The sequence below is a fragment of the Gossypium arboreum genome, chromosome 11 (genome assembly GCF_025698485.1).
Source record: "Gossypium arboreum isolate Shixiya-1 chromosome 11, ASM2569848v2, whole genome shotgun sequence".
Lineage (NCBI taxonomy): Eukaryota > Viridiplantae > Streptophyta > Magnoliopsida > Malvales > Malvaceae > Gossypium > Gossypium arboreum.
Genome location: NC_069080.1, coordinates 25,948,413 through 25,960,369, shown reverse-complemented (window position 1 = coordinate 25,960,369; position 11,957 = coordinate 25,948,413). Strand labels below are relative to the sequence as shown.

The 11,957-nt window shown below is 36.1% G+C and overlaps 1 protein-coding gene across 1 annotated transcript; it reads right to left on the bottom strand.

The window, feature by feature from the left end:
- LOC108474227 (probable serine protease EDA2) lies at positions 1 to 4,256 on the bottom strand. The gene is made up of 12 exons (XM_017776162.2): positions 3,883 to 4,256; positions 3,573 to 3,698; positions 3,314 to 3,469; positions 2,955 to 3,137; positions 2,488 to 2,604; positions 2,311 to 2,364; positions 2,159 to 2,230; positions 1,869 to 2,074; positions 1,609 to 1,703; positions 770 to 844; positions 461 to 544; positions 1 to 318 (listed from the first exon to the last, which is right to left on the bottom strand). Exons 1-12 carry the CDS (start codon positions 4,066 to 4,068, stop codon positions 203 to 205), a joined length of 1,470 nt encoding a protein of 489 aa, XP_017631651.1. The 5' UTR covers positions 4,069 to 4,256; the 3' UTR covers positions 1 to 202.
- Between the last annotated feature and the right edge of the window lie 7,701 nt (positions 4,257 to 11,957).

Sequence of the window (11,957 nt, the reverse complement as noted above, 5' to 3'; positions counted from 1 at the left end):
TCATGCAAATATTGTTCTTTGATTATTATGATGCCAGACATGTATTACATGAAAAGGGAACCTGAGTGTAAAGTACATGTTACAGACGAATAACACCGGCAATGCCTTGGCTATCAGTTCTGTTCATAACGTCACATACAAAAACATAATGGTTTATTTATGGGTTTGCATCTTTACATATCTGGGTTTATGCCCTACAAGTTTACAGGGAACTCCTACCCGTGCCCTTGCACTCAGACAACCACAAGTCGATGTGTTCTATCATCTTTTGCCTCACTTTGTTCACTGCATCAGGGGCGCTGCAGTTCTCAGCATTACCTGAAATGACAAATTAGATCACAACTTTAGAGAATGTGCTTGAAACTCGAATATGTGCTATTGACTGCCAAAATGTGCTTAAAACATTAACTTATTGGGTTTTTCAACATAGCGTAGATTCCATTAGCAACACAGTTCTTACCTTCAATGCTTAAAGGCGATTGGGGACATCCTCGCATATCAGTTCCATGGCCGCAATTATGACAAGTAATAATGTACGAAGGCACTGAAATGTTCCACAGTAAGTTCTTAGAGTGAACTATAATAAAAAGGTGAAATACAGCAAATTATTGATCAATACTATTAAGTTATTTCCATTTTCTAGATAATCTCACAACCTAAAGAAAATAGCACTTTTCTTAATCACATCGTAAGAGTTCCTTAAGCCTCTTCTATTAATTTGGAATCTGGGTATTCATCAAAGTAATTGGTAATGTTAATGGAAACTTACTGTCTGGAGATGATGTCTGTTTGGAAGCATGGCGCCATGGATCCTGTGAGCCATTTGTAAAAACGATTTTTGAACCTGCAAATTCATATGTTTCTAAGGCCAAAGGAACTATAGTATATGCATGTTACTGAGTGCAATGGTACAAGCACGAGAATATAACCAACAAAAATGTAAACCATTATTTTAATCTTTTTTTCTTTTATGCCAGGATTAAGTTAAGTATTTAGCCCTCAAATGCTAAAAGAACTGTTCATCTCTCTCGACTTTGAGGCCATGCATTTTCCTTCGGACAAACATAATCACTCACTTCCTTTCATATACAAGTACAACATAGTTTGTTTTTGACTTAAGTAAACCCAAAGATTTAGATGGAAATGAATGAATACACCTGGCATTAAGCTGAATAGAAGGCTTTAATCTATAGAGATTGAAGATAATTTCTTGAAACGACATCAAAGAAATGATATTTTACACAAGAAGCATCAACTGGGCTTATAAGAACATCTAGACAGAATACCCCATTTTTTGCATGCATACAATCAATGAGTCCAACACCTAGGTCTGCTGGCATGGAAGTAGCAAACAATGACAGGACCAAGCAAGACTGTCTGTAGGTGTCTGAAGGTGGGGTGCATGTTTGAAGGGAAAATTATATGCTAGACAACCAGAAGCAGCAAAGGCAAATCCAGACCAGCAATTACCATAACAGGGATTGACCAAAGAAGGAAAAGGCTCAAAAGCCTTTAATGCTAGAAGCCTACAAGACTAAACTTTTGTAAAAGCAATGGAAAATTCACAGCGAAGAAAAGGCAGAAAAACAAGAAAGATTATGCCTTGACCTGCAATTTTTGTGCCTCCATAGTATATATTTGTCATATCAACCTCTGGGTAGATGCCTTCTCCAAAGACGTTCTTGCAAAGATCCAAGTGGTATCTGCAATACGAGCAAATACATTTGTATGGTCGGATGGTCACAAAAACATAGGGAAGAAAAATCATTCACTACACACTTTTGCAATCTGACAAAAGTACAGATAGCAGAAGTAGACACAGAAAGCAACCTTAGCATCAATTACATTACGTGATTTTAGAAACATACTTTGTATTAATTTTGGAAGAGCGGATGCTATCATTTGAGGGTGCCACCTGGAAATAGGCCACTTCAGTACACACTTGAAACCACCATAGCCGATCGGAATTACCTTCATTAACAGCAGTGTTCTTCAAGTGATTCTGATTATAAGTTTCAACACTGACACCAAAAGTTCCAACGTAGAAGTCTTTGACGTATTTGGCATAGGCAGCCTGCAAAGGTATAAGAAATTATTTTCCACAAATCATATAGTCTGAGAACACTGCAAAGACGCATAATGTGTAATACAAGCATACCACCAAATCCTCTCCAGCCTTTTTTGCTTCAACAAGAGGGGTGCATAATGCATCCGGATTTCCGTATTGAAACTGCAGATTCATAGGGATTAAGATTAATAAAGAGCAGAACTATTAGTGAGTTAGAGGAGAATAGGAGAAAGCAAATGTACCGCAATAACAGCTGCATCTGCCAGGAAATAAAGGAAATCACCATCAATCTCAAGCTGGAAACAGAAACAAATTATTAGCATCAGTATCAGGAGATGAAAATGTATTAAAACCTCATCACTTTGCAATTTAAGTAGAGGATTTCTACAATAGAGAAATAAAAGGAAAGAAGATTCAACCTCAGCTGCGCCAAACTGCTTCTTCAGTTCTTTTCTGTTTGATTCAAGACTTCGATCAACAAGTTCAGTGATTTCTTGTAACACAGCTTTGCATTCAGGACCAGCTGACTCACCAACCTGCACATGGTGGAGGGTTAAAAGAATAAGGTGAATGAAGGTGAAGGAAAATCTATAACTGAAGAAAATATTCAGGAAATGAAAAGAAAAATCTCAGTATACAAACATTTAGTTACAAGGTGAACTCCCTTAAACCACTCAAATCTCATCAAATTTCCACCACCGGCTGTCCCAAATATTAAGACATTAAACAAAGTAACAGAACTATATCTCTCAATTCCTATGTTTACCCTTGAAAGAACAATAATTGTAAACCTTCATCCTCAATTGAACTAGTTTATACAATTAAAAAGATAACAGATGAATAGCAAAATGTAATACAAAAAAAGTGAGGTGAAGGGAGATCTTACCTGCTTATCAAAATCAGTGTAGTTGTAAACAGCAAGAACAACACCAGAACTTGCCAGGCTTCCACATGTTAAATGAGGAAACTTAAGACGAAACCACGCACTAAGAGCACCAGAGTATGAAATGCCAAAAACAAACCATGAATTCTCAGCACCTGTTTTATTTCGCTTCAAGTTTAAGGATTCCTACAAAACAGAAGCACCATAAATAAAAATGATAAGGTGAACATGAACTTAACAACTAAAACATGAGACAATTGACTTCAGTCAATCCAATAAAAACCCAATAAGACAATACCAGGCAAGCTAAACCCGGCAAAAACAAAAACCTGATTTATCAAAGGGAAAAACGATTAACTTACCTGATACCATTGACGGAAAACAGCTAAGTCAAAGAGAGCCTGCTTAGATGAAAGATATTTCAGATTTTCCGTTGTGTGTGACTTAAAAGGGCTGCTTTTCCCATAGTAACGATGCTCAAGTGAAACCACGGCAGCCCCAAACTTCTTGGCCAAAACCTGAAACTCATAACAGTACAATAGTTATTAAGACATTTTCTTCCAAAATCAAATTCGTTTTCTCTGTAAAAAAATGGGTTTGAAGCGAAATAGTAGAATTTACGCCGAGATAGTCATTGCTTATGCCATTGCAAGAAGACTCCCCACAAATTTTTAAGAAAATGGGTCCATCGGGAACTTGAAAGTAGTCAAGGAATTCATAGTACCGTTGCTTAAATTGCCGGTGGTCCTGCCAGGGGGAAAATACCCGTATTAAGTACAGAAAAATAATAGAAAGTTTACTTGATTTCCCGCAAATTAATGAAGCTTGATAAATGAAATTAAAAGATGCAAACTTGGGAATAAAGAAATAGAATTTGGAATGGAAAGAAAAGAAAAGAGATCAGAAAAACAGAAAGGGTGTAGAGAATTACGTAAGGAGAATAGTGATCGAGAGTCTGATCGAACCAGTGCTCTTCAGTGGTTAAATAATAATTGCTGTTTTGAGACAAGCGGTTAAGCAAAGTGTGAGGCGACATCACAAATCCATGGGTGAAGCCCGACAGAGCCACAAGAAACAACAACGAAACCAAGCATTTGGAAAGCCTCATCATCCCCATTGCCAGCCCTACTTTGAGAAATTGGTGGGGTTGTTTGTGTCTTAAATTCTTGGGAGCTAAGGTTGTTCTCTTTGTTGACTGTCAAAAGATAGGAACAGAAAACCAGATTTATTAATCGTGTTGTAGGCAGCCACAGTTCGACATATTTGTTATTTATATTTTTCCAAGAATGTTCTTATGAAATGCATCTATAAAATCGCGAAATATTTGAGTTATCGTTTTCATACTGATTGATTTTAAAATATAAATTGCGAAATTAATAAATGATAATTTAGAAAGTAAATATAAATTGGATTTAGGGCACGTTTGGTTCACTGGAATGAAATACGATTGTAATGGAATAGAGCTATAATGAAATAGGGCTCTAATAGAATATGACTATAATAAGTAATTCAATTGTTTGGTTGAATGTAATGGAATAGAACTATAATAGTATTATTGTGTTTGGTTAAATGAAATAAATACGTAATAGCATAAAGAAAAAAATTAAAAAGACTATAATATCCTTAGCGAAATTTTTTGAGATATGAATATTAAATTTTAATAAAATTATTATTAAATATAATTTAATAAAAATAAAATAAATAATTTAATCATATTTTAATATAATTATTATAAATATAATTTAATAAAAACTCTTAATATAATTTTTTCTATATTAAATTATACTAAAATATTTTTTATTTTTATATTTAATTATATTAAAACATTTAAAAATTTTATTTACTATATTTTAAAATAGTAGACTATTATTTGAATGCATTGCTTCTCAATTTATCTCAATTTTATGATTTCAACTAAAGTTCCATTTGTTATTTACATAATTTTTATATAAAACTTTTTACGTGTTATAATCTAAAATTAATTAATTGTATTAAACACAAAATTTTTATTACAAATAAAAGAAAAAGTCACAAAGCATCCAAAAAAAATAGCATCTTTTTATTTTTCGATGCTATTTTTCTTTTTTCAACCAAAAGAAACAAAAAATGTTTGTTTATCTACATTATAAGGTGACGTTAATGAAAAAGTTTTGCATTAATGATTGCTTTAAAGGAAATGATTGAACAAATTATACCAAATGATATAACCCCAAAAGGTTCAAGATTTGGTAATTTAAGTTTCCCTAGAATTGCCAGTTTATTTGCTTAGTTACTTTGTCCACCAAATCCCAATGCTCCATAACAATACTCCCTCAACAGCTTTGCCAACCGGTTCGATATCGAAGAGATAAATACAATTTATTCTAATTGTTGAATAAAATAATACAAAATTCATTCAACTCTACACATCATCAGTAATGGTAAGATTATTATACCACAACAGTACCTTTGAAAAACTTAAACCAAGGTTTTCTGCAACAAAATTGAGGTCTCTCAAAACTATGAACTTGTTCATCCTGTTAAGCCAACAGGCTTTTAGTGTAAGAACTAAGCTACTCCAGGCAAGCCAAAAGTATCTGCAAGGAACATCAATAGGATATTGATAGGCATATAACTTAAGTCTGACACAAAACTAGAATACAAGAAAGTGAATTTGAAATAAAACTGACACTAGCATAAGGATACAATTCTACTTTACATGAGCCATTTCAACTGGTACGATTGAAAACAGGAATGTGAGAGCAGGAAATATGTGTAGCGCATTATTAAAGGAAAATGTAGCCTAAAATGAATGTTGGCAAGGAAGGAAAGGTAAGGAACTATCAAGTCCAAGAGCCTGACCTTTTAAACTGTATTAGAATCCAGCGGAACAAAAGAAATAATTCAAGCAGTCATTCTGCTTCTGTCTAGCAACTCCACCAGCTGAAAAAAGTAGTACAGTTCAAAATCAGAGACCAAATCTCTGTTCATGATATTGATTTACTTGGTTTAGCCATTTATAAATTCTTTGTCAGAAAATATAGTGTCATGATACCATTTAATCTTCTTTATGTTGTTTATGGGCAAGGGAGAAGTGGGTTAGCTGGTTATAAACTACTTTATGTTGTTTCCTTCCTAGGAACACAAATGACATCCAAAGATCTCCAAGAAGAAAAGTTAGTTTGATGACTTCTATTCAAGGACTGATGAAACCAAAAGTGGTCATGTTATACCAGTTTCTACATCGTAGTTGTTAACTCAAGAAAAGGATGGGAAATATGATGCTCTATTCTATCAAAACATGTAATCTTTTACAATAAAACAAAAGTTCTGAGGCCAGCTATATCATCATGTGGAAGTCTCCCAAAAAGCCGCACCATAAACTCTGATTCAAAGTTTGAAGCTTTACAAACTCAGACTGGATTCATATCATATCAATACTACTATTGCTTTTTAACTTTACACCAACACAAAGGCTGAAATTTCAGGGAACCGCACAAGATGAAAAAGAATAAAAAATTTTAATAATTAAAGAAGTCTCCAAAACAATTGCCAGAATTCTCTGACCAATTGACACACTTACAAAGTTAAACGGTCTTAATTATACAGAAACTTATGGTCAAGAATTCTAAACATAAACACTATTGCCCTTTTCTACAATAGAGGAGGAGAAAATTTAACCCCATGCCAAAGGGGTCAACAGGGGCAGGAGGTTGTTGGAAGTTATATAAAGCATGAGATTACCATTAAACAGTCATATCCCAAAGTTTAGAACAAGGAAAAAGGTCTTGGTCATTTTGACAAAAACCATAACAAATCCATCACTTAAGTATGTTTGTGTGTGTGAGTGTGCGTCTGTAAAAGAGAGAGAGACCTTAGATAATGCAAAAAGCTGAGAATGCATGCTGTTTTGATCACGATTAAAATTGGGCCCAAGGCGTTCCATCAGTGCCACAAAACACCAAAATGATTTTGACTCATCCTCCATCACAAACAAAATTGGAGATAGCAGATCGCTCATCCCCTGTAAGAAAGGAAAAGATGAAACACACAACCATATAGAAGAAAAGTTCCACAATGTACATAAAACTTCTGAGAAATTCATGCATTAGAAATAAAAAACAAGCTATAAGCCTAAACATTTACACGCCTGATCAAATGATCTACAACAAAATGTAGAAACTGGAATACGAAAATTGCACTCTGATGTGCGTCTCTACATGTGTATGTGTCTCTATTTTGTTAGAATCATGTAAAGATAAACAGAATGCATTCAAAACATACCAACAACCATCTCTTCGACATGGTAAAATTTAACAGGAGAGAAGAAAATATCAGAATAAATCATCATCAAAGGACAAAAGCCTCACAATATTTTGCAACTAAATTATGGCATGTAATGAAGAAAACAAAGTTATAACATACATGAGCCATTTCAGTTAATACCTTACCACCGTGTTGTTTTAGCTCAGACATATCATCAAAATATCCTCTATTCAATTCATCAGCACTGCCCTAAATTAAATTAAAACAATTATTTATATTAAATTTTATGGAAAAAAGAGCACCTAACAAAATTTCAATAAACAAACAAAGCTTAAACTTACAGTCATGCTCGTTCTTTCTCGACTTGATCCTTGTTTGCAAGCTGCACACACAAGACAAAAAGTTAGAAAGAACTATAACTTAAAAAATCAAATATTTTAGAGTTAAAAAGGGGGAGATGGAGAAATTGCCTTGTAAATATCGAAGAAGCGAATGGATGATTTTGAAGCGAAATGTTGAGGAGGTGAAGGGGAAATCTTTGGGTCATGACTTAGGAGGTATTGACAATTTGAAATCGAAGCTCGTGCCTAGTTTATCACTTTCGGTTTTGTTGTTTCAATAGAATTGAGAAGCGTGTAAATTATTGTACTAAAACTATTTGAGGTTATAATAGTAGTATTTAATTGTCCTATTAAATTACGATACCAAGGAATATTCTTAGTGAAGGAAAGACTTGGTATTTAAGAGATCCTTTAAATCCACCTCTTCCCGGTAATTGAACTTTGTGTGATTTTTTAGTACAATAATTTACACGCTCAATTCTATTGAAACAACAAGTGGTATCGAGAAGGTTAATCGTAGTATGCTCTGTGGTTGCGCTTTAAACCGATCTTCCACATCGAAAAGATTTCCTTAGGTATATTGAAAGATTATGGAGAAAACGGTCGGTGTAGGAGCTTCAACATCGTCCATGTGGACAAGACCGACAATTGCAAATGCAAGATTGGCTGGAGATCTTTGATGGCACGGGCCATTTTGGTATGTGGCAAAGTGAGGTTCTAGATGCCCTTTTCAGCGGGTCTAGACATTACCATTGATGAAGAGAAACCAGATGATGTACAGGAGAAAGATTGGAAGGCGATCAATCGGTTGGCATGTGGCACAATTCGATCATGCCTTTCTCGAGAGCAGATGTATGCTTTTTCAAAGGAGACTTCTGCAAATAAGTTGTGGGTGGCACTTGAAGAAAATTTTTTGAAGAAAAACAGTCAAAATAAGCTCCACTTGAAGAAAAGACTGTTTCGCTTCACTTACGTCCCAAGTACCACAATGAATGATCACATCACCAAATTTAATCAGTTAGTCACTGATTTGCTAAATATGGATGAGACATTCAAAGATGAAGATTTGGCTTTGATGCTGTTGGGGTCACTTCCTGAGGAGTTTGAGTTCCTAGAAACTACTCTACTTCATGGCAGGAGTGATATATCTCTGAGCGAAGTCTCATGCGCCTTATACTGATTATGAACAGAGAAAGAAGGACAAACAGAAAAACTCAATCGAGATCTGAAGCTTTAGTAGTCCGAGGTCGTTCATACACTCGGAAGAAAACTCGAAGGGAGATCAAAGTCAAAATCCGGACTCGGAAAGATGAATGTGCCTTTTGTCATGAGAAAGGCCACCGGAAGAAAAATTGTCCAAAGTGAAGAATAAGGGAAAAGTCATGTAGATGCTTGTGTTGTAAAGCATGATACCGTGACTCGAACTATCATGGTTGCATCATCATCGTCATTCCATTCAGATGAGTGGATATTGGATTCGGGTTGTACCTATCATATGTCCTCTAACCGGGAGTGGTTCTCTGATTTAGTAGAACTAAATGGAGGAGTTGTTTATATGGGCAATGACAATGCCTGTAAAACTGTTGGGATAGGTTCAATCTAATTAAAGAATCAAGATGGATCAACCAGAGTTCTAACTGATGTTCGGTACGTGCCCAGTTTGAAGAAAAATCTAATCTCATTGGGAGCCTTGGAATCTAATGGTTCAGTTGTTACTATGAGAGATGGGGTTTTGAAAGTGACATCTGGCGCAGTTGTGATATTGAAGGGCATCAGGAAAAATAACTTGTATTACTACCAAGGTAGTACAGTTATTGGAGCAGTCGCTGCAGTTTCCGGCAACAAAGAATTGGACTCAATGCAGTTGTGGCATATGAAGTTGGGACATGCCAGCGAAAAATCCTTGCAAATTCTGGCAAAGCAAGGATTGTTGAAAGGTGCAAAGGCTTGCAAATTAAAATTTTGCGAGCATTGTGTTCTGGGAAAGCAAAAGAGAGTGAAATTCAGCACTGCTATCCATAATACAAAAGGTATTTTGGAATATGTTCACTCGATGTGTGGGGCCTTCAAAACACTTTCGTTGGGAGGAAAACACTACTTTGTTACTTTTGTTGATGACTTTTCCAGAAGAGTTTGGGTGTATACCATGAAAACTAAAGATGAAGTGCTTGGAGTTTTTCTTAAATGGAAAACTATGATCGAAAACCAGACTGGCAAGAAAATCAAGCGGCTTAGGACGGACAATGGAGGGAATATAAAGTGATCCGTTCTTCGATGTGTGCCAAGAGTATGGTATTGTTCGACACTTCACGATCGTGGATACACCACAATGAGAATGGAGTGGCAGAGCGTATGAATCGAACATTCTTTGGAGAAAGTTCGATGTATGTTGTCCAATCTTTGGGTTGGGCAAGCAATTTTGGGTGAAATTTGTGACATACGCCGCCATCTTGTTAATCGTTTGCATCATCTCGCATTAGAAAGAAAAACTCCTATGGAGGTATGGTCGGAAAACCGCCACTGATTATGATTCCTTACATGTGTTTGGATCCACCGCATATTACCATGTGAAGGAGTCAAAGTTAGATCCGAGGGCAAAGAAAGCTCTCTTTATGGGAATCACTTACGGAGTGAAGGGATTTCGTCTTTGGTGCTTAAGCACAAAGAAAATGATCTGTGAGAGATGTTACCTTTGATGAATCGCCACATTGAAAAAGGTAGCGGATGAAGATATTCAGACAAGCGATACTCCACAAGCGGTGGAGTGTACTCCAAAACAGTGGAGTTTGAGCACATGGGGATTTGCCAGTTAATAAGTCTAATTCTCCACCACAATGGAGGAATTAGAGGTTGAAGAGGTTCGACCCAAGAACCATTAAGTACACCGAACCAGGTTGTAGTTGCAAGGCCAAGGAGAGAAATTCGTAAACACGCTCGATTCTTCGATATGGTGGCCTCGCCCTTCCCGTTGTTGATGATGATATTCCTATCACTTATCAAGAAGCAATGCAAAGCTTAGAAAGTGATAAATGGAAAAGCGCCATGGATGAAGAAATGCAATCTCTCCCAAGAACAATACTTGGGAGTTGGCGCAATTACCGAAAGGTAAAAGGGCAATCGGATGCAAGTGGGTATTCGCAAAGAAAGATGGATCTCCTAGTAAGAAAGATGTTCGCTACAAGGCAAGGTTGGTAGCTAAAGGCTACGCTTCGTAAGGAGGAATTGACTACAATGATGTATTTTCCCATGTTGTGAAGCATTCCTCCATTAGAATTTTGTTGGCCTTGGTAGCACAGTTGAATTTGGAGCTAGCTCAACTTGATGTTAAGACGGCTTTCTTGCATGGTGAGTTAGAAGAGAGATCTATATGACTCAAATTTCAAAGGATACATGATCTTGGTGGTAGAAATTGGGTTTGTAAGTTTGAACAAATCGCTATATGGATTGAAGCAATCCCGAGGCGATGGTACAAGCGATTTGATAGCTTTATGAAAAGGCGTAAGTACACAAGAAGCAAATATGACAATTGTGTGTATTTGCAGAAGTCGCATGATGGATCTTTCATTTATCTACTCTTGTATGTTGATGATATGTTAATCGCTTTGAAGAGCCAAAAGAGATAGATAAGTGAAGGCTCGCTTGAATCAAGAGTTCGAGATGAAAGATCTAGGTGAGGCCAAGAAGATTCTCGGCATGGAGATAAGTAGAGATAGACGGAGAAGCAAGCTTTGTTTGAATCAGAAGCAATATCTGAAAAAGGTATTACAATGTTTTGGTGTAAATGAAAACACTAAACATGTAAGTACCCCACTTGCTGCTCATTTGAAACTTAGTCCCATATGCTAATGCAGTTGGGAGTTTGATGTATGCGATGGTGTGTACGCGGCCTGACATTTCACAAGCTGTTGGAGTTGTGGCGGTATATGCATGATCTCGAAAAGGACATTGGCAAGTCAGTGAAATGGATTCTACGGTATCTTGAAAAACCGTAGATGTTGGTTTAGTTTTTGAGCGGGATGAAGCACTTGGTCGGGTTTGTAGTTGGATATGTTGATTCAGACTTTCTTTGGTGATTTAGATAAGCGTCGTTCAACTATTTGGCTTAATGGATTGTTGAAAGGGGAGTGTCTGTTTACTCTTGCTAAAGCCCGAGTGAGTTGAAGTCTACCTTCTGATCTCAATCAAGTTTAATCATTGTTTGAACTTGATTAACATCTCGAGAATTTGAGCATATATGGCGCCGAGAGAGCATTTGAAGGCACTACAAAAGATAGCTTTATCGATTTGGGGAGTTGAATGAAATTGTTGAAGATGCTATCTTTCAAAGTCAAATGTGTCTCGATTGTGATACACCAAGGTGCTCAAATTCATGTTAATCAAGTTCAAACAATGATTAAACTTGATTGTTGTTACCAAGCAT